Source organism: Salminus brasiliensis, chromosome 2 (genome assembly GCF_030463535.1).
Source record: "Salminus brasiliensis chromosome 2, fSalBra1.hap2, whole genome shotgun sequence".
Lineage (NCBI taxonomy): Eukaryota > Metazoa > Chordata > Actinopteri > Characiformes > Bryconidae > Salminus > Salminus brasiliensis.
Window position 1 is genome coordinate 52,940,572 of NC_132879.1, and position 23,566 is coordinate 52,964,137.

A 23,566-nucleotide genomic window follows, 5' to 3' on the forward strand; every position below is an offset into this window, starting at 1 on the left:
CACTTGCAAAGCATGTAGAAGACTGTAATTTTTATCATAGGTACTCTTCAACTGTGAGTGATGGAATCTAAAACAAAAATCCAGAAAAATACATTGTATGATTTTTAAATAATTAATTTCCATTTTATTGTGGGAAATAAGTATTTGATCATCTATCAACCAGTAAGAATTTTGACTCTCACAGACATGTTACTTCTTCTTTAAGAAGCCCTCCTGTTCTCCACTCATTACCTGTATTAACTGCACCTGTTTGAACTCGTTACCTGTATAAAAGACACCTGTCCACACACTCAATCAGTCAGACTCCAGCATCTCCACAATGCCCAAGACCAGAGAGCTTTGTAAGGACATCAGGGATAAAATTGTAGACCTGCACAAGGCTGGGATGGGCTACAGGACAATAGGCAAGCAGCTTGGTGAGAAGGCAACAACTGTTGGTGCAATTATTAGAAAATGGAAGAAATGCAAAATAACGGATAATCTCCCTCGGTCTGGGGCGCCATGCAAGATCTCACCTCGTGGAGCATCAATGATCTTGAGGAAGGTGAGGAATGAGCCCAGAATTACACGGCAGGACCTGGTCAATGACCTGAATAGAGCTGGGACCACAGTCTCAAAGAAAACAATCAGTAACACTCTATGCCGTCAAGGATTAAAATCCTGCAGTGCACGCAAGGTGCCCTTCCTCAAGCCAACGCATGTCAAAGCCCGTCTGAAGTTTGCAAATGACCATCTGAATGATCCAGAGGAGGAATGGGAGAGGGTCATGTGGTCTGATGAGACAAAAATAGAACTTTTTGGTTTAAACTCCACTCGTCATGTTTGGAGGAAGAAGAATGATGTGTACAACCCCAAGAACACCATCCCAACCGTGAAGCATGGCGGTGGAAACATCATTCTTTGGGGATGCTTTTCTGCAAAGGGGACAGGACGACTGCACCGTATTGTGGGAAGGATGGATGGGGCCATGTATTGTGAGATTTTGGCCAACAACCTCCTTCCCTCAGTAAGAGCACTGAAGATGGGTCGTGGCTGGGTTTTCCAGCATGATAACGACCCAAAACACACAGCCAGGGCAACTAAAGAGTGGCTCCGTAGGAAACATCTTAAGGTCCTGGAGTGGCCTAGCCAGTCTCCAGACCTGAATCCAATAGAAAATCTTTGGAGGGAGCTTAAAGTCCGTGTGGCCCAGCGACAGCCACGAAACCTGAAGGCTCTGGAGGAGATCTGTATGGAGGAGTGGGCCAAAATCCCTGCTGCAGTGTGTGCAAACCTTGTCAAGAACTACAGGAAACGTCTCATCTCTGTAATTGCAAACAAAGGTTTCTGTACCAAATATTAGTTTCTTTTTCTGGTGTATCAAATACTTATTTCCCACAATAAAATGGAAATTAATTATTTAAAAATCATACAATGTATTTTTCTGGATTTTTGTTTTAGATTCCATCACTCACAGTTGAAGAGTACCTATGATAAAAATTACAGTCTTCTACATGCTTTGCAAGTGGGAAAACCTGAAAAATCAGCAGTGTATCAAATACTTGTTCTCCCCACTGTATATAGTGATCATATATATATATATATATATATATATATATATATATATATATATATATATATATATATATATAGTGATCATATATATATATAGTGATCATGATTGACTACAGCTGGTAGCTTCACTTCACTATATATATATATATATATATATATATATAGTGAGAGAGAGAGAGACAAAGAGAGAGAGAATTTCATTATAACGCCTTTCTGAAATCCAAGGACACTTTACAGTGGTAAAAAAACAAGAGAAACAAGAGTAATTTTAAAGAGTTTTTATTTTTAAGAGTGTTTATTTATAGTATTTTTGTATATTTAAAATGACTGAATGAAAAGTATAAGAGTTTGCCAAATCACAAGCCTTACACATTTACATTTTTAGAGCAATGGCAAAGAAGAACCAATTCTAGTTCCTTACAGAATGTTTCAATATTCAATATTTGTTAAGACAATCACTCATTTGAACATTTTGAATGAATCATGGATCTTCTAATGAATCACTCCAAACAACCCCCTTTTTGCGTCATTTATTAGCTCAAGAAGAGGCAAAGAAGTCATGCTCATTCTGCATTTGCATGCGGAAGATGATGTTGGCCTTCTGCACTTTCTTCTCTGTGTTGAGGTACTTGTTCAGAATGGCCTTGTAATGCTTCTCAGGGTGGCCACCCATGTTGCCTTCTTTCCATGTGTAGTAGGCATTAGTTTTGGGTATGTCCAAGTTATTAGCCAGCCAGAGCCAAAGTCTGGAGCAGGGCAGGAGGGCCACAGTGAAATAGATAGGATCTTTCTCTTTCTTTATCACCTCTTGGTAGTGAGACAGATACTTCTTCATAGCTGGTGTGGGTTTGACAGGTGGTGCATCCTGTAGTCAAGACATTTATGAGATAAATGAACATTGCCTATAAACAATTGCATGACTGCACTAGTACTTGTCCGGCGTTTTCTTACCTTGAGGAAATACTGACTGAGAAATGACTCTGAGAAGAGCTTGTAAGTACTATATCTGCCCTTCATGAAATCTCTCAGGTCTGATGGCCTTTTGACGTTCTCACTCATCTTCTTCAGGATCTGAGTCACATTTAGCATGTAGTGGATGTCCTGCAGGGTGAAGTTGACGTAGCGCTCGGCCTGCAGGGTGCCACTTTGCATTTGTACCAAGAAGTCAGCCCTGAGCATCATGTTGGCAATGTCTGTGTTGTTGTTCCAGAGATACTCGTAGACATCCTCCTGTTGCTTAGATGTTACACCATAGCTACAGAGATATGAGAGCAAGCAAATCAGCATCTGAAGTATTAGAGGTGCATAGCTAATGCTTTATAAATCTATTATTAAATAGATGCATAAATACAATGTAGGCTATATATACCGTTCCACTGGCCCATGGGCTGCACTAGTCACATCATGAACAAAAGCATGCAAAAACATCTATGAAATCCTGAGATAGGATAACTGTGTCTTATGAAAATTACAAATGCGTACTGATGAGATATTTGACTAAAAAGCACAATATAAATACATATAATTCGTGAACAAAAGCACTGTTTTTTCAAAGTAACTTGATTTTTAATTAGAAACTTAATTCAAATTAAGTGACGCTTCAAAAATTGCATTTACAAACAAAACATGTAAAGGTCTCAGGAAAACTATGAAATACTATGTAAAATCTTAATATCGCAAAAAATATTTATAAATGTCTAAAATATTCTATTTTAATAAATCTTAAATACCCTTAATATCCTATAATTCAAATATAGAAATATTGTTAATATTAAAATAAAAATAAAAACCTCACATCAGTTCACTCTCAGTAAGTAAGTTGTTAGACCTAATATTTAAGATGCAAATTAAAAGTTTAATCATTTTAAATATTTATCATTGTTAATAATTATTATTTATTTAAATTTCTTTAATCTCTTTTATCTCTTTTTTAAACTTTGCATGGCAGCCTGGATTAAAGAAAAGTTTTTTTCTTATTTGACGTTCCCACTCCCCAAATGAATGATCATAACACACTGTACATAATCTGCTAATAATATTATTATAATATTATAGTTGAAATAAACTAATAAGAATTCCAGACTGATGACTAAACTCGATGCAAAGCTTAAACATACATACAAATCTGAGGGGAAATTGGTGTAATCAGTCCTTACCCCACAAATAACAGAACAAGTAAGCAGTAAAAAGCAGCGGACTTCATCTTCTCATCAGTAAGTGGAGTTACAGCTGCTGCGGTACTGTTGTACATTACAGTTGTAAGTGACACAAGTTGAGATGCCTTCTTTAATACCATTCATTGGTGTGGCAACATGGGGACACCTTTGATTGCCTTATGCAAACTATTTCCAGTATGTCTAAAGACTCATTTGACAAATAACGAAAGCAGAGTAATCACAGTGTCACATCAGTACAAGAAGAAACTTTGCGATTTCTGCTTTCATTCAGATACATTCGAATTTGACATGGTTGAACTTACTAATTATCTTCCTGGTTATTTATACTTATGGTTTATGAAATGTAATATGTATGTAATGGATTACTTAACTGTGTGAACAGTTTTTAAATGACATACACAATGTATGTATTGTGTATGTCATGTACATTTATGGCATTTAGCAGACGCTCTTATCCAGAGCGACTTACAAGGTTACTCGTATTACAGAGGAGGGCCAATGTAGTGTTAGGAGTCTCGCCCAAGGACTCTTATTGGTGTAGCGCAGCATAGTCACCCAGACCGGGAATTGAACCCTGGTCTCCCACATGGTGTTGTTGTAACGCAATGGTAGGTGGTGGTGTTATCTGTTGCGCCACACCAACCGACGCTGTATTGGGACATACATTCATACCACCATCAGCTGTGAGTGGTATAATTGAACAGTGGAAGCGTTTACAAACTACAGAAAGCAACTCCGCCACCAAGTGTCAGACCATGTAAAGTTACAGAGCGGGGTCAGGGCCGAGTGCTGAGCTCAGAGCATAGTGCTGAAGAAGATGCTGAAGAATCTGTTATAGCTGCAAAGGGGGACCAGCTCCTTATTAATGCCTATGGCTTTAGAAATGGATTTCATGAATGTTCCTGTAGGTGTAATGCATAGGTGTCTCAAACCCCTGGTCCATATAGTGTATGTCTGAGTAAGCAAGATGGGACTATGATGGGACTTCACGCTTTGAATACCCACATTCTGTGAATACATTACTTTTTATTAGGTGACCTTCCAGTCTAACTCCTCATTTGGAAACAGAGATATGCCACACAGTAAATATGCTTTTGGAGCTCATGTCGTCCCGGCTGCCCTTTTTTCTGTTAATTTTCTGAAATTACATCCTTTTTTAAACACAAATGTAAAATGCATTGACACTCCAATGTGATTCATTTATTAGGGAGACTACATGTTTCCATGGTAAATTGACGTTACTATGTAAATATTTGAGTAACTTCTCCAAATCCAATTTTTAAGTGCCTCGTACCTCTGATGCATCAGCTAGTAGACGTCAGTGCCAGCCGACATCATACTGAAGTGATTTGGAGAAAGAGAGAGAGAGAGAGAGACATCTACCCACCAGGGCAGAGCAAGGCTAATAGTGCTCACTCTGGCTCCGGCTGCCTTAAACACAAATGTAAAAATGCATTGACAGCCCTATTCCAATGTGATTCATTTATTAGGAAGACTACATGTTTCCATGGTAAATTTAAGTTACTATGTAAATAATTGAGTAACTTCTCAAATCATCTATTCTTGTTTTGTGATTCTGAAACCGTATCTCTTATCTCTTGCTGAGACTGGCCTGCAAAGACTGATGGGACTATGCCTCAGACCATATGCTGGAACCCAGCTCCATTAAGCCCTTAGTCCCACCAAACTCTCTAAATATCACCATTACCAAACTACAACACCCAGCCTCAGTTCACACTTTAGATGGGAAGCCAGCTGTTCATAAAGCCATTTTAGGCTCCCATGGTTAAAATAACACAACCTGCTATGTCCTGGTCCCCCAAATGTGTTCGCAGCTGTTTATCCTTGTCGTGTGAAGCCACCATAATTAAAAGTCCTGAGGTTGAGAAACAATCCAAATCCCAACAGAATATCTGGATCTCCAGGAGGTTTTCAGTGTGAAAAAGACACTTGTCCCCCCAATATTCCAAGTGACTGTGCCATTGACCTCTTAGCTGGGGCTTCTTCACCACTTTGTAAAGTCAAGTGAAACATGGGCCATGGAGGAATATATACAGGGACAGAGGGCTACGGCCCTGCAGAGACTACAGAGGCCTGAATTCTGTGATCATTCTGTGGGGCCTGTTTCTTTGCCAAATTGGATCTTGCAGTTTGCCAAGAAACACCTGTATTTCAAAGTAAGAAGCATGGTGGTGATAGTGTGATGGGTTGGGCAGGATATGGTGCATCAGGAAAGTTTAGGGGGAATCATGAATTTTGCTCTGTATGATATAATTCTTTACGAGAATTATTTAAGAGCTCTCCTGTCCATAAACTAAGGCTGAGGCTTAGATCATGCAACATGACACTGATCCAAAGCATCCAACTGGGCCCTCTCATTACAGCCCACCCTAATCGTACATGGGTACCATTTAGGCCCAATGTGTAGTGTACAATCCAAATGGTACCCCTCCTGCTCCTATTACTGAGCCTGGTGGGCATCCGAATGTGGGGCCAACATGGAACCCACAAACAAAACTTTCTAGTTTCTATTTGACCCAACCATACAGGCCCCACATGGGTATGTTATCGGGGGAAAGTAACTATAGTTATATTGATGAAGGGAGAGAACATCATCTACCCACCCAGAGAGAGCATGGCCAGTTGCGCTTTGCTCTGGCAAAGCAGCAAGGCTCAGGATTCAAACCCACAATCTATGGCCACACAGGTTGGCGGTACATAAAAAATGCGTCAAATGCGGGATTTCAGGTCAATTTCATGTAAGTGTTTGCTTCTACAGCTTTAAAGGCGTCTGTTTAAGCCGAACCTTGGCGCCTTCTCTCTACCACTATTGGTCTATAAGAACTGCATGATCTACATGAAGCACCAGATACAGTTCTACAACCAAGCAATAGAGATGGAAAATTCAGCTCCAGAAAAGGAAAAAAGCCTGCCCCTGGATTTTGCAGCAGAGCTGCCAAGGCGTTTGCACCTAAATCTTGGGACAGAATTTTTTTTCATGGACCTAAATTGCTGTCTCTACTATACAGACCTAATATTCTGAAAAATCCAAAAATTCTAAGTTTCTAATCAATTATCAGATCAGTTTTACACACAGCATGAAAGCCTGTCACACTGAACAAGCCCCCCCTAGCCAAAAGATCCTAACCACAGCGGACACCCAGGGTGACCTGAGGGTCAGCACTGGTCTTAATACAACAAAAGCCAGTGAAAAGGCCACGCAGCAGTCTCCTAAATCCTCAACAGCATACAGCTGAAGCTTGAGTAATACTTCTGTGTAAGTGAATTATACTGTACTTTTTGGGAAACTCTTACATGTACTGAATCCTTTTAGTAGGACCGGCACTTTTCCTGATTCCTTATTTTCTGTATTCTGTGAACTTCCGCTTTGCGCTCTGTTACTGCTGACGTAGTGCCCCTAATGCTGCTGTTAATAGCGTTTCGAAATCACCAAACTGAAGCATTTTGAAAGTGATGTTCAGAGGATAATGGAGGCTGTGCTGCTGCACCGGCCTCGTCAGGGGAGGTTTTGAAAGGACCCATGGTGTGTTGTCACAGCGGGGCTTTCAACAGTTTCACCATGAAAACCTTACCCGTTGTTTCGCTAAACATCTGGTTCAGGAACAGGTCACATAAACTGCTGTTGTCCCGACATTACTTAAAGAGGTGTGATCTGATGCACTGATCAAGCCAGGTCAATAAGTGGTGGGGCTAATTCAGGGGTGATAAGTGGGGGATGAGGGTAAAAAAAAGATGCGAGGGTTAGTATTGTTTGCTCGTGGGCTCCACAGAAGATCCATACTGCAGTAGCAGTGTTAAGGCCTGGAGCGGTAATGACAGAGATGCTATTCTCCCCATTGCAGTCTGCTTATATGATTCTGCAGCTGTTATTTTTAGGTCAAATTCTACATACTGTTGCTTTAACAGCAGAAAAAATGACAGATGTCAGAAATACATTACGTGGGGATTTAATACAGTGGCTGTCTATGTCAGGATATGATCTCTAACCTCTGGGTAGGATTGCTCATCCACTTTGCTGGATGCACACTGAAAGGGCACTCATCAACCCCTATTTCTTTATATATTTTTTTTCTACATAACAAGGTCTGCAATAACATGACTTTTACATTTATGGACTTTGTCTCTTATTGGCGTAGCGTGGTGGGCTTGTCTGGCCATGAAATCGAACACCAGTTAGCTATGGGGAAGGCAATAGGCCTCATTCACCAGCTGTTTCTGCTTAAAGCCCACTTACACAGTTTTCACAACGCTTCTGACATTCCCTGTGTTTTCTTATTTGGAATTTCTTCAATTTACGAGGACAATGGGATCCATCATTATCACAATTCTGCGCTTTAAAAAACTTTTCTCATAAACAGATTTAAGAAAATTCCTAAAAAGATAATGAGGACTGTGAATGAGGCCCGATGTTGTTATCCACTAGGCTACACTAGGCTAACTTAGGATAGGATTTGGGCTTCTAAAAGCTAGCTAGCAATAAGTAAAGGTGCACGTATTTGTCACTGTACAGTGTACACTGAAATGTGTCCTCTGCATTTAACCCATCTGGTAGTGAACACACACTCACACATGTGTTAGGGGCAGTGAGTACACACACACACCCACCCAGAGCGGTGGGCAGCCAACTCCAGCGCCCGGGGAGCAGAGAGGGTAAAGGGCCTTGCTCAAGGGCCCAACAGTGGCAGCTTGCCGAGCCCGGGAATCGAACCCACAACCCTGGTATCGATATCCCGGCGCTCTAACCGCTGAGTAAGATATTATCTAAAATTTAATTTTATGCTATGAAACGGTGAAAGATCTCGGAATATGTATTTTGTGGGGCTCCTTCAATCCAACAAAGTGCTGCTCCCATCTATGGACAACAAGGAATCGAGGCAGCAAGCCTGCGCTTTCCCCAACTGTCCAGCAGGGGGCTCACATTACCAGCGCTACACACGACGTTCCTCTTTCTGCCTGCAGGCGGCGGTGTTTCCCTGCGTTGTCGGGCTTGCTGGGGTAAACAGTCCAGCGGCTCGTTTTCCTCTTCCTCCGCTGTGAGAGTCAAGGCGGAGGCGGCAGCAGCGGCAGCAGCAGCGGCAGCAGACGGGTAGCAAATCCGCGATCACCCCTCCCCTCTCCCGCTACGGCCGGCCTCGGCGTCCGCTCAAGGCGAGACGATCCCAGCAGCTCCGCGAGAACCGGCTGTCCGTAACGGCCCGGTTTGACCGTTGGAGTTTGAATTAAAGAGCCCTCGCGAGGCGAACCGCTCCGCAGACAACAGGCTGCGGTGAGACAGGGGCGAAACGACGGCATCCGGCCTGCGGGAAGTCGCCGAGGGCTTCGACTCGGCTCGGAACAGCTCTTTTACTGTCTGGTAAGTCTCCTGGCTCACATTTCGTCCTTGAATTTTTCGCATTTTCAGCGGAGGAGCTTCAAACGTCACCCAGAGAGCTATCGCTAGCTAGCGTGTAGCCGCGGCGGCAGGGAGGTCGTGGTGTAGCCTAGCCAGAGCCTCGTCTACCCTGAGCGAAGTTAGCCAGCCAGCCAGCCAGCCAGCCAGCCAGCCAGCCAGGTTCTCGCTCGCTTTAATACCTGGAAATGTCAAATTAGCACTTATTACTGTCTGTTAATCAACAGCAGACGCGTTAGTCGTGCTGTTACTGCTGCCTTTTTGCTCTGTGGTGGATTATTGCCGTTGAGGCTGCTGGAGGGGGACAACACCAGCTCTGGCTTGCTCGTCTTTGCAGGTCTGGTGTGCTTGTGTTTACGTTGACATCCGAGCTAAAGCCATACGTGACAACAACATGGAGATGCTGCAGAGACTGAGACGAGGAGAAGGAAACAGGCTGGTCCACAGGACGGAGAGCTGCCTGCCTGCCTGCCTGCCCGCCCGCCTGCCTGCCTGCCTGCCTGCTCTTCCCTGGTGTGGGACTGCAGCCTGGGTGGGTAGGGGGCACATGGTCAGATTATGGAGTTGGTAGCTTGAGGAACAGCTCTTGACCAGCCTCCTAGATCTCCTAAAGTACCTCACATGGTTCAGTTAGCAGTGGCATAGGTCCATTAGGACCGCCTTAATCCCATCATCTTCCTAAGGATTTAATTTTTCTCGTAAATGTCAGAATAGTGAGAATCTTCGTCAAAACTTCGGAAGTGGCTTTCAAGGGTGGAGAATCCTTGAATTAGTTGAGAAACTTCAGGTCACACATCAAGTGTTATCACCTCTGAAAGTGGTTCTTCTGAGGCATCACTCGTGCTGTTACAGGTGGTGCTGTAGCTCTCTGAGCTGTGTTTATGCAGCCTCTGCTCGGACAGGTGGAGCCCGCTGACAGCGATGGATGGATGGAGAGGAATGCTGTTCTCCGGCTTCTGTATTTTATGGAAGGAGACCTCCTAACTCTGAACACATCTGTAACTGAAGACCGTGGTCAGCTACTGAATTGTCAGTGTTTTTGGAGTCGTCAGGTTTCGGTTCTTTAAGGAGTTGCAGGGAAACGAGCACTGTCGTACTACGTGTTGGGCATGTGCTGCAGATACGCTGGGGGTTTGTAAAGGTAAAGGTGCACGTATTTGTCACTGTACAGTGAAATGTGTCCTCCGCATTTAACCCATCTGTGGTAGTGAACACACACACTAGTGCACTAGGGTCCGACAGTAGCAGCTTGCCAAGCCTGGGAATCGAACCCACAACCCTGTTATCAATATCTCGGCGCTCTAACCGCTGAGCCACCACTGCTCCTACTTTGGTACACTTTGGGTACTGGGACAAGTCTAGTGGTATGTGTAAATGACCTGTATAGCTGCTCTGTTAGTGTGAGTAAAGTGTGTAGTACCATATAGTGACGCACATGTTTATGCATGTGTGTGTGTGTGTGTGTGTGTGTGTGTGTGTGTGTGTGATTATCCTGCTCAGCTGAGCACTGGTGTCAGTATGGGCCGGTGGCCAGTGGAGTAGTTCGCCAGGGCTGGCGCTCAATCGTTTTATCGGAGGCTCTTCAGATGGAAATGAGAGTGCGTTCAGCAGCCTGGCTTGCAGCCGGTGCACGAATGACCCAAATCAGAAGTGTGTGTGTGTGTGTGTGTGTGTGTGTGTGTGTGGGTGGGTTTAGTATGCATGCTTCCAGGATGGTGTGGTTCAGGCTCATATATAATATAATATAACATAAGTGGATGTTGTGCCCCTGTTGTACACTGATGGTAACGTAGGCCAATTTGTCATTATCCCAGTGGGTTTAGACCTCATAAAGAGGAACACTGTCTGGTGTTAAATAAGTGCGTGAGATCCACCCTGTAGATCAGCAGTGTTATGTGGCCTTTGTTACTCCAGTGTCTTCTGTGAACTCTTTTTATTACAATGGATCACGGCGAATATGCATGGATGCATGTTTTTTTTTTTTATTTGCTTTTTTATTTTTTGGTATTCTGCTCCAGTTTCCCTGCATCTCTATTCTTTAGTGCGTACAAGCATGTGTAATAAGGCTGCTTGAGGGATGCACACATATGGAATATTGGGCCAATGTTGATCTCTGATTATTTGTAATTTACAAATCTGCTGATGTGGCTGCAATCAGCTGTATAGTGTGGGTGTTATAGTACAAATATTAGCACAGTATTTAAAGGCAGTATATTGACATGACATGCAGACAAAATGCCTCAGTAGTGTCGGATTACAAGGAGTTATATCCAAACACATTTATTTAATTTAAATTAATTAATTAGTATGTTTGTTTTTTTAAGGGGTGCCCCAGTTCGATCCGGTGACATGGGGGACAATCCAGGTATTTTTAAGGCCCTCTTCCCTCTGCCAAGATTCTTTGCTACCCTCTGCTACAGCTAGGATATTATTTGTATAAAGTATTAGTATAAACACAAAGATCAGGTATCGGTATCGGCTGACGGTCAACGTTAGGGTCCTCGGATCGGATAGTGGGCAAAGAAATAGATTGGGATATCCCTTAATATATCCCATATGTCTTTATATATTATATATATGTGTGTGTATGTATATGCATGGTATATAATTGTATTCCTGGAGAAGCAAGAAACAGTAGTGATAAATTAGTCATATTGCACACTTTAACAACATGGCCCCTGACATACACTGAGACTGTTCCATACAGGCAAAAGGACAGGATCAGTTAGACAAAGCAGCAGTACTGTTAACCCCCACCCCTCCCCCTGTGTATTTTCACCGTGTTCAAATGCTTTCCGCTCTTAGTATTACTTGTTCTCTGTTATGTGCTGTAATAGTTCAAAGAATTATTATGTAACAGGATATACTGACGCTTAATCCCTTATATGTCCCGGTATTACAAGAAGTAAAGTGAGAATGTGAAAAAAAAGCCAGAGAAAAGACCGAGCATTAGTGGCACTGAAGGTATCCGACCCTGTCTTGCATTGATTAGCACTTTTTCTTTTAGTTAATTGTGTGAGAGAGAGCGAGAGAGAGCGAGAGAGAGCGAGAGAGAGAGAGAGAGAGAGAGAGAGAGAGAGGGAAAAAAGAAAAGATGCAGCCATTGGGAAACCCGATCTACACTGGGGAAAATGGCTATCAGTTGGCACTAGATAATGTTACCCAAAGTCTCTTGATCCCTAGCTTGCTCTCTCTTTCCCTCCTTTCAGGTCTTTTTGAATCAGTAGGTCAAGGACACAAGGGCAGCTGATGTATCACACCCCAATGCTTCATTTGGATACAACTCATTTCACAAATATTATAAACATGTGTCCTGATGTGTACACGCTCAGACACCTAAGAAAACAGACTGTTTACAAGATTGCATTCCACATAGCCGTTTCCACTCTGTTAATGTACGTGCAGTCTGAGCACCTGGCCTGAGCGCTCTCCATAACACAGGAAATGTTTAGAGGGAACTATGTTTTCTGTCCAGACAGCACTCCGACTTGCTCCCAACACAGCCCTCCAACTGTTGGTATGTGTTACACATGTTGTCTGTTTTGCAGTGACGCTCACTTTAGTTCAAATTCTGTCATTTGGAATTGGTGAAATGACATGGCACCGTGATTTAGACTTTGGGATCGGGCAGGGTATTGAAATGTAGTTCCTTAAAAAAAGCACCACCTGAATTATATTATACTAATGAGGCCTGAAACGTGTGAAAATTAGGTGCCAGGTGCCTTAGGGTCTGCTGTAGTTGTGCTAAATTAAGCCTTGTTAAATTGTGATCTGCATATTCTGTACTCAACGTTATTGCTTTTAAAACCTAGGTGCCTTCCAGTTCAGGGTGCCCTTCTGTTTTTATAAACCCACATGAATCTTACCTCTTCATGACATTTCATATTTAATATAGACCAAACCAATATTCCTCTGTCTTCCATTCTCTAACAGGAACTCAAGTTGCCTCTCTCTTGCTCTTTTGCACTCACTTAAACATGGCCTGCATTTATAGGGGGTTGCTCTCAACCCTTCTTATTACATAAAGTTAGTTAAGTAAGTCCTCGCTTGATGGCATCATTCACTGTGTGGTGTTTTGCAGCATCGCCCTGATTGTGTATTGTTTGGACTGAGGTTAGCCCTCATTGACTGTATCAATTTCTTTTGCAGTGTGAAGTCATAAAGCCCAGAAATGCTGAATTCTGTTATTTTGTGTTGATGGATATGTGGTAAAGGCACAGAAGCTGCTTTCAGTGTCCTTGCTAACCTTCTAAACTTTGCCAGCAGTCTGCCTGCCAAAGAAGTCTTTTCTTGGCTGTCTTCTGTTGATAATTGACTGCTGTTCACTAGCTGTGGTGCCTTATGATGTCACAGGCGGGCATTACACGGTTGTCATGAATTTAGCTGAAGCCTCACGGCCGTCTCTAGCAGTAACACAATGACAGCACCGGTGGTTCAGACATCTTGAGGGAGCTAGTAGACTCAATTTGACCTACTTGTGTCTGGTTTCGGTACAGGGGTGTTCAGTGTGGCACTTTCCACTGTATGCAATACTTAGTACTGTTTTTGTTAGCTTGCATATATTTGGGCAGACTGAACGTACCAGCAGAACAGCAGTGCCGCATTCAAGGTTTCATGTACAGTGGAAACGAGACAGGTGTAGCAAGGTTTGACAAGGTCTCAGACCTTGAGTAGCAAAAAAAAAAAGAAGGCTGTGGCATGTCACAAAATGTATGAAGGAACTGTCCACTGAATCACTATTCCAAGCTTTTTACATTTTCTGACTCTTATCAAACATGGGCTCTTCTTAGCAAATGTTTAAATATCTGAAAAAATGAAAGTAAATGATGCTCAGAATGGAGAAAGAGACTATAAGATGGCTAAGTATATTCAGCTTGCTGTTTCTGCAGTGCAGACTGTTTTTAAGACAGACAGTTCGGACTTCCGGGGCTCGAGATGCAGTATGGCTCCAAGTTACAGCTTCGATATTGGCCAAATAAATTCAAGGACTTTTGCTCTTTTTAATTGAGTTTAAACTGAAAGAAAAAAAAATGAGTGGACATAAGAAGCACAACAGAGCTCGAAGCTGAGGGGAAACTTTGTTGGGGGGGAAATGACTGATTATGAAGGGAGTAGATTCCATTAAAAAAAACACCCAGCAAATCCTGGATGCAAATGTCAAATGAGCTGTAAAAAAGACTGCAGTAGTGAATCTGAAAATGTCAAAATGTACCATGGACTATCAAAGGCCCTCACAGCCCCCTAACCTAAATATCATAGAAAAATTGTGGGTAGATCTTAAACAAGCTGTGCATTTCAGTCAAAGTTTGCCCTGAGTTTGCCCAGGCAATATTTGATGGTTTTTAATTTTTTTATTATTTATACATTTTTTATGTTCAGAGTTACTGTGCTTTTGGATTTGCTAAAAACATATATATATTTTTTTATCACAGAGGCTGCCTCTACTACTCATTAAAATCACACAATGTGTTAATTGGCCAAACAGCATAAGGTTGTAAATTCTGTATTTCTTTGTTATGATAATTCAGGTTGATGTTTATGTATGAGCATCAGCATTGACATGGGGCCCACAGTTCTCATGTCAGACACATGTCAGTGCATCTTTGAAAACGGCACTACTGCACGTGAAATTAAAATAATGTGCCATGTAAACCGGACCAGTTGTCTTCTAATGGTCTCCCAGCATTTTCAGGATTCACACAAGCAATCTCATGACTGAAATCTTAGTTACTATTTATTAGTATTTAGCTACAAATTTCTGGTCTGCTATAGATCTGCTTTTAATGAAACGTTTAGTGTTGTTTTTTTTTTTTTAAGCACCAAAAATCATAGTGTGATTTTCAAAGAATCTCTGTAAGCAGGAATGTCGGAAGGAGTCTGAAGGAAGTGGCTTCTTGACCTTAAAAGTCACAGATGACCGTTCTGTGACTGATTCATCAAGATGACATAATGCGTCTGTGTGACTTCGTACTTGATGTAGCTTGGCGTTTGATGTGAGTCATTTGATGTTTGCCAGTTCATCAAGGTGTCCCATTTAACCAGATTGGCCTATAACCAGACTCTGGAACTGGACTCTGCTGGTAACAGGACTGGCCTAAATCAGGGCTGTTCTGCTCACTGTTTAATATCAGGAATGGCATCTGCTGGCCAGTGAATTGGATTGGTACTCACGGGGACCCGGGCAGCTGTTGGGCATTTGGCCACTCATGCGCTCTGTCTATTTCAATTTCTCTCTTCTCTCATTCTCTCTCACTCTCTCTCACACACATTCTGAGCCCTAAACTCTGCAGCATGTAAAATGGAAGCTATTTCAGCCATGCAGGGAATGCAGCAGTGTGTGCATTAGTGATTTGTTATCGTATCAGGGAGGTCAACCCCCCCCCCCCTTTTTTTTTTTTTTTTTTTGCAAGGTTGAAAAGTTTCTAAGTGGTTGAGGGGATCAGAATTGTAACCTAGAACATGAACATTTTAAGTCCTGTCTTGCTGGGCTGTGTATATGTGTCTAGTAGTGACCCCATCCAAAGTCACACCCTTCCAGCCTACCCCTTGAGGTTGTGAAAGACTCTTTTGTATTGGGTCGCTCAGAGTCAACCTACGTCCAGTGCTTACACACACAATGACCACAGTGCCATCCAGTGCCTATTCTTACATCAGACACGGCTCTTCTGTGTGCCTCTTTTTCCTGTACATCGATCTCAGACCCCTTGTAACACACCCATATAGACCCACATCTCCTCCGATTCTCCCCAACTTTTCTTCTGTTATTTCGAGCCGTCATGATCACGTGATTAAGTTCTAATACACTGTTAATAAAACATCTCTTACACTTGATGTCTACATATGTCTTTCCTGTTCCATTAGAAGAAGACTACACATGCAAGCACTAGGACTATGTCATGACTACTTGATTGAACTTGATTGCCCAAATAAAAAAAATAAAAAAAATGTGTTGAAGGTTATCAGTAAATCTGCAGTGCGTAGTTGACAGTTTACATGATTGTTATGCATGTTGAATTCTACTGCCCTTCAGAAACAGAACCTAATGGACAGGCCCATTTCTGTTTTGGATTTTATTTTAACCTAAGCATGGTCTGTTATGGTTCATTATTGTTCGTTCTTAAGAAAAACGTACTTACTCGGTTACTGTTTGGTCTTTAATCTGTTTATAGTGTGAATCCCAGAATTATTGTGATTTTGCTGAAGCTGCATGCACACAGAAATGACCGATGACAAATTAAATGCTGTGGGCCGATACAGTCAAAATGGAGCCCTTTGGCCCCAATTAGCAAACGTACATTTGGAGAAACTTTGAAAACTGCATTTCATGAAAAGTACAACTTGCCAACTGTGACGCAGGGGTTGTGTTGCTGTCAGTGGCTGTTTACCAATGTTGCATGGCCATCAAAACATGACTCTGCCTTTAATCTGGGAGGACTGGAAGATGTCATTGTTCTACCGTGAATCTTAGACTTTTGGGATCTTCCTGAAGCTGCATGCAGACAAGAGATGCCTGCAAAGGCAAAGTAGGGCATTTCTTGTGGTGTCTTTTCATCTTACAGAGGCTAAAATATTTATGGAGAGGCATATTGACAGTGGACTGACAGTTTGGTGTCACTCATTCTTGCACTGTGTGCGCGAGCGGTGGCGTACATGTGCAGGGGTCCACCGTGGAATGAGCTCAGTGCCACTCCAAGCACATTGTTTACATTCCTTCAGACATCACTAAGCAACAGGGGGTTTCACAGATCTCTGCGCTCATTCCCTTTGCAGACTCTGTCCGAGTCTCGGTGTGTGTCTCTATTTTGCTGCGTGGGTCCTTGAAAACGTCTTTCAGCTCCCAAGTGTCCTCTTGCATTTGCTGATTACTAAATTACATTATTATTAATTAGCATTATTGTGTGTAGAGTTGATTACTCTTCTACAGCTAAACCATTAATATTGCTGGTTACATTAAATCCTCTTCAGCCCCTTGCCTTCCATTTCTCTTTTACCACTTAGTCCCACTCCTGTGCAGCCATGCACACTTTAGCCTCCCTCACATGAGGGTTCGAGTTTCCAGGGGAACAGGGTTTGCCTGGTCTAAACTTTCTTTCCCCTCTTCTTTTCCCCTCAGCCTTCCAGCCAGCCTCATCAATAGCTGCAATTCATCAGCCAGTTTTTTGAACACCCATGTTCCTTCGCTTATCTGCCATCTTAAAGACCAGTTTCTGAAAACAGCCAGTCCTCCGTGTAACGCTTGTGCTCTGAATGTAATCTGGGACTCAATATAGTACTGATCCACAGGGATTGAACTGAGGCTCAGTGTGTTCAGCCAGAGAGTGACTACATCACTGGGGCTGTAGTAGGTGCTGGTATTTTTCAGCACTGCACTGGGCTAGTTGACTTCTTACGATTTTGAAGTGCCGTGGTGCACGTGGATGACCTGTTGGGGATGCCGACTGTATCCAGTCTGTGGATATTGCGTAGTCATTGCGTAGTTGTAGATGTATGGCTATCCAAACTCATTGTAAATGTGTTAGTATTTGTTTAGATTATATATTTACTTAATGTAAATATACTTTATTTGTTTAACACATAAGTAATGAAAATTAATTAAAACAAAATGACTACATGTGAATGGAAATCTGGTAAAATGTCCATCTATATGTGAGATACATTAATAGGGCTCGATAATTACATTATCGACTTACCGTGATCATTTTTGCTGATCTCGACATTGTCCATTGTGTTTACTTGCGTGTATTTTGGCAGAGGCGTTGCTTTTATCCAGATGCACTGTTCTGTTCTCTTGTTCTCTCCTCTGACAGAGAGCTGACAGAGAGCCCTAGAGCAGTCCTAGTCCTAGAGTCCTAGAGCAGACAGTGACATGTACTACCTAGAAAAAAGAAGTACACATTAAGACCAAGACCTCAATAACGGCACCTTCATCTTGAAAAGCCGTCTTCAACAGGTAGTGGTGGAACTTAGCGCTGCCCCACAGTTTGGCATGCATTGAACCATGGATTAACCGCCAAAGGTTATTAAGTTTAAAAGTGTGGAATACAGTTTAACTGCTGCAGTAGTCGTTCACACCATTTATCCAAGCGATACTTGGACATTTGCAGCTTGTATTCCAGCGCAAGACAAACAGAAACTGCTTTCGCCTCTCAGCTTATGTGTGTGGGGTCTGTTGTAAACAAGTGCCGCTTGTTTATCGCAGTCATTAATGGGACAATATATCATCCAAAAAAAAACAGACAAAGTTATTATGACCGGCCTACATATTAACATAAGGCCCTCTTTAAGTATCTCAGTCTTTTCTGTCTTTTGCTGTATCAAAACCTGTATTGAATGTAGACACCGGAATATCATATTGGACGGAATAATGTACCCAATTCGTACAGTCATTACCCATAGAACAGACTGGGTATCTCCTAAAACCCTCTAGATTAATGCCTGATCAAAAAAAAGCTGGTTCCGAAACCGAGGTCGTCTTGTGAAGACTGGTAAGCATCCAAGATCAGCTCCGCTCAGAGTGGGTCAGTAGTCTTGTGTGATTCATTAAGAGGCTTGTGTATAGCTCTTAAGGTCAGCAGTCTGTAACCTGCTGTGTGCAGTACACTGAACTTCAGCCTCTCTGTTGTGCTGTGGCTTTGCGTAGCTTTGAGCCCAGATCAGTGCTTTGTCTGGCAGTCGATTTTTAATTAGTAATACAGTCGTTATTTATTAATTCATTTATTTATTTGTCTTTCTGTAAAAGGGCTCTAGAAAGTTGGCCAAGATGGGTAAAACAGATATGTATGGAAATGCACAAGCTGTTGGCTAGGTTTGGTCCTAGATAATGTGACACATGGTGGAGTAATGATTAACCATGTAAGAGGGGGGTCAAACTCACTCTGTTCAAGGCTTGTTTACCACACTGCTTTTATGCACAGCCTTAGCCCTTATAAAACAGACATGTCACACACATGCAAACATGTGCCACGTGGCTCTGCAGCGCATGAGGTCTGGATGCCTGAGGGAAGGTTTATGGTCAGTAATTAGAGCAGGAGGGGCGGTGCATCATAATGAAAAAAGGGGTATGATGGCTTAATTGTATCAAAGTTGATTTTTTTGTATTATTATTTTTTTTTTAAGAGTGCAACTTGTGTTTGGGGATGGTGGCTTGTATTTTATGTTGAGCTACAACAACTAATTAATATTCATCAATATATTATTGTTAATAATAATAGTTGACAATGAAGCAGTGTTATTGCTTAGTTGACTTGGGGTTTGTGAGTCCTGTTTAAATCACATGACTGAAAAAATACAGACTGGAAAAATAGAAACTGCAAAGGTTTGATCAGTGAAACTACAAAATTGGGGAGCTTCACTTTAACATCACTAAAAAGGTTTGTTGTGAGTTGTGTAGAAGTGAGCGTGACGCAACAGCATGACTGCCTTGCCTGAGCTTCTAGACATTTTCTGAAGGTATTGTAAATAATTTGCTCAGGTTATATGAACAAACAGTTTGAGACACTTTCACTGTATGCCTACAGGAGTTGATGTGGCATCCTGCTCTAAATCCGTAGTAATTAATATGCAGTTGGTCCCCGTTTTACACCACTAACAGCTTCCACTGTTCTGAAAGGACTTGCCACAGTATTTTGGAGTTCGGAATTTTTGCCCATTCGTCCAGAAGAGCATTTCTGAGGTCAGACGCTGTTGTTGGACGAGAGGGCCTGGCTCACAGCCTTCGTTATAGTTCTTCTTAAAGGTGTTAGATGGGGCTACGGTCAGAGCTCTGTGCATACAATTTAAGTTCTTCCTCACCAAATTGTCCCGACCATGCCTTTATGGACTATACTGCCTATATTGCTTTACAGTCCTACTGCAACAGAAAAAGGGCCTTCTCCAAACAAAGGTTCTACAAAGTTGGAAGCATAAAGTTGTCCAAACTGTCTTGGTATGCTGAAACATTTAGATTTCCGGTTCCTGGAAATAAGCGGCTTAGGCCAGCCTCTGAAAAACAGCCCCATAACATTATTCCTCTTTCACCAAACTTCACAGCTGGACGGTGCAGTCAGACAGGCTTGATTTTATACACCCATGGCAATGGAACTGCATGAAAAACCTGAATTCAGTGATTTAAGGTGTGTCCATATACCTTTGTCCATGTTGGGTATGATTTAAAAGATTGGGTGCCAATCGAAGGCCAAAGATCTTGTATTTTAATGCTATAAAATATTTCAAATATATCATAAAATGTATTAGAAATGTAAGACTTATCATTCTTACTATAAAATGTTATAAAGATCATATTGTTACAAGTATGTGATTCATTTTTTAGCTTTGCAGTTTTAAATGCACTCAGTGTTCAAAGGTTATGCATTGATAGGTCATGCAAAGCGTCCTCAATATGCACAGCTTTATTGTGTGCTTGTGTTCTGGAATGCCACACCTGCTGTGGGACAATGGCAGGAAGGTTTGAGTCATCATGACCATCAGAGCGGCAAAGAGGATCATGGGCTTAGTAGTCTCCTGCTGATGTTTCAGACCGAGTGGCAGAGCGGTCACTTAAACACACCCCCTGGCTAATTAGAAGGGCAGAGTGCTTCCTAATTCAGGGCCAGCTTGTCCCTGATGTCGGTGCTTTTTGAATTGTTACATATTTGTTAGTGACCAAAGGCTACAAAACATGGCCAAAGGAAAAGGGTTACCTCCATCTGTTTTAATTGTAGCTACTCTGGAAGAAATGCAGGACGTATCTGGAATTCCAGACCTGGAATTAAGGTATCTTAGTATGTACTAGTCGGACAAACACACAGCTTGAATAAAAGCTTTGCCAACAGAAAGTATACAAGAGGGGTATATAGCCCCCAGCGTTGGACTGTTACGCGGTGGAACTGTCGTCCTGGAGTGATGGAGCTATAGTTATAGGATGCCTTGGAGTGGAGTTTGTGATTTAAACGTCATCATCCGACATTATGCTCTTGCTCATGCTCTTGGCTGAATGTGAGCATATTGTCACAGCGGTGTTTCAACAGCTACTATATCTAAAGCCTACCTAAATGACACTTGCGCAATGAGGGGACTCCCTGTTATACTCTGTATTGCAAAATGAGCAAGAGCAGGTGTCTGTAGGTGTAGGTGTCTGGTGAATGTAATTTACCAGTATTACCACATCCCCAACCCCTCCCCCCCCATATATATGAAGTGCCACATCCACTCGCACTGCACAGACACAGCTTTACTGGCACACTCGACACACTTGGAGGATAATGGTACCTTCATCAGCTAACTGACTTTTTTGTGTTGGCCAGCACTGTCCTGAGTGATTGGGGCGAGAGGGAGTGCCATCCTACCCAAAGAGACAGGCCGGGAGAGAAAGAGGTCAATTATGCTCTCTTGGACTCTCAGGCACAGATGGCTGTGCCCTCAGCAGGGATCGAAGTCGTGATCTCCCAGTGATGGGGGCCCATTTCAAATATAGATTTTTAGTTTTTGGTGGTGGTTTTGTCTTCTCATAGATGACAAGGCTGTTTAATTGCAGTGTGTTTGTGTGTGTTTCTTGCTGGGTGCTTCAAAGTGTTTCCAGGGAGCAGTCGGAGAGCTTAAAGCACCAAAATAGTAAGTTTCCTTTCTGGAAATGTGTGTAATGTTCCACTTGGGGTGGGCTTCTTTTTTTTTTTTTTTTTTTTTTTTAAGTAGAAAATGAAAAAGCAACAGTCCAACAAAACAACCTGTGTCAGGTTTATCAGCATGAAGTTTCGTTACCCAGGGCAGCATGGTTCCATTAAGTTATTATTAATATTTGACTTAAATATCATCTGTTAATGTACTGTATTTCATAAGAGTTTTGATGTTTAGTGTCTACAGTGCCACCAAGCATAAATCACATGTTCTAGAGTTTGAGAGGATGCATGAAAGCTGTCCTGTGCTGCAGACTATATTTGGGCTCTTCTAAGTGGGCTAGTGGAGCATCCCTCAGGTGAATTTAAAGAGAAAGCGAGGAATGAAGGAAGAGTGCCGGAGAGATGGATGGATGGATAATGTGGGCCGGTGGCCCCCCTCTGGGACGCAGTGTGTGACGTGGGTGTCCTCTTTCACTGACCTGTTAGTTCTGCTGGGGTATTGTTTCCTTTGTGAGCAAAACCAAAACCTCATCCTGTTCTCTCGCTCGCTCTCTCTCTCTCTCTCTCTCTCTCTTTTTTTTATCTCTGTGTCTGTATTTCTCTTTCTTTTTCTTCAGTTTTCTGTCATGAGAAAATGCAGATATGGCATAAAAATGCACAGTGATGCATGATGTTTGGCTGTTGTTACGACTGAGTGTGAAATTTGGACAGTAAAAGTAGTGAATCAACACTGAAACCTGTTTCTAAACAGTTAGGGAAAGAACACTCCTTAGCCCCTCGTGAAGCTGGCGGACAAAATGAAAGCAAAACTTGCAAGACAAATGTGAAGCTTTTGGGAAGCTACATCAGATTTACAGTCAAGGGTGTGTCAGTTAGTGAGAATACTGTTGCCTAACTAACTAGCCTTAACTTGCCTAGTAAATCAGATCGAAGTAAACCTTTGTAACATTGTGAACATGAAGGACAAAAATTTTGGATGGTATCTCAGGAACCGTCAGAAAGGTATTCATACTGCGACAGAATGTTTGGGCTGTACAGTAAAGACTCTTATCGTATTGTGATCAATTTTATTACCATGATACGCAATATGCGTTTCTGAGCATATCAAGGATATCATCATTGCTTAAAGAACTTCGTTCCACTGCACTGGTCAAGACCCCACAGGAGTGACCACCACAGAGCAGGTAGTATTTGGGTGGTGAGTCATTCTCAGCACTGCAGTAAACACTGACATGGTGGTGGCATGTTAGTAGTCTGGCACGAGTGGATCAGACACAGCAGTGCAGCTGGAGTTCTTAAACACCTCAACATCACTGCTGGACTGAGAAGTAAAAAAGAGAGATGAGGAGACTACGACAAGGGGAGACAACAAAACTTACTTACTTATACTTACTATAGCGATATTCTTAAACATACTACAGTTTCCCCAATATCATGCAAAGCCGTGTCTTACTTGCTAATGGCTTACAGCTTGGGCTTTTCTGGTGCGCGTGTGATTGTAAAATTTGGTTTTGGGTTACGTCCATCAATCTCTGTCCACTGTCTGGACCATTTGCTGCTGTGCTTATAACTATGATGTCTCATCGACGTACCATTACCACCTCTATTGAGAAGTACTCCCACTGCTCCAGACTAGACTACAGCACCTGGCTTTCTCCATGGCCTCCACTCATTGAGCTCAGTGAATATAGGGTAGAATGTCAGGACCTCGTGTTCACACCAGGGTCTGTGTGTCGATTTTATTGGAGAGGCACAAGAGGAATATCCTGCTAGAGTCACTGCGGCTTATTGTTTGATTCGTCATGGAGATTATGTGCGATCATCCCCTTATC

General features: G+C 42.4%; 2 protein-coding genes across 2 annotated transcripts in view; one reads left to right on the top strand and one right to left on the bottom strand.

Annotated features, from left to right (window-relative positions):
- Positions 1-1,852: 1,852 nt before the first annotated feature.
- Positions 1,853-3,771, bottom strand: teni.1 (thiaminase I, tandem duplicate 1). Its single transcript, XM_072673977.1, has 3 exons — positions 3,711-3,771; positions 2,506-2,809; positions 1,853-2,419 (listed from the first exon to the last, which is right to left on the bottom strand). The coding sequence occupies exons 1-3, from the start codon at positions 3,755-3,757 to the stop codon at positions 2,093-2,095; spliced, it is 678 nt and encodes a 225-aa protein (XP_072530078.1). The 5' UTR covers positions 3,758-3,771; the 3' UTR covers positions 1,853-2,092.
- Positions 3,772-8,773: 5,002 nt separating this feature from the next.
- cdk17 (cyclin dependent kinase 17) overlaps positions 8,774-23,566 on the top strand; it is a 66,370-nt gene continuing 51,577 nt past the window's right edge. The window contains exon 1 of the mRNA XM_072673162.1: positions 8,774-9,105. The gene's annotated coding sequence lies outside the window, so the exon portion shown is untranslated. The remainder of the gene's footprint in view (positions 9,106-23,566) is intronic.

Excerpts from the sequence above, each read along its gene's own strand:
- teni.1 (XM_072673977.1), bottom strand. The coding sequence starts at position 3,757 with ATGAAGTCCGCTGCTTTTTACTGCTTACTTGTTCTGTTATTTGTGGG. Across the intron at positions 2,810-3,710 it reads CTTGTTCTGTTATTTGTGGG|CTATGGTGTAACATCTAAGC; the intron begins GTAAGGACTGAT and ends ATATCTCTGTAG. Across the intron at positions 2,420-2,505 it reads TCAGTCAGTATTTCCTCAAG|GATGCACCACCTGTCAAACC; the intron begins GTAAGAAAACGC and ends TCTTGACTACAG.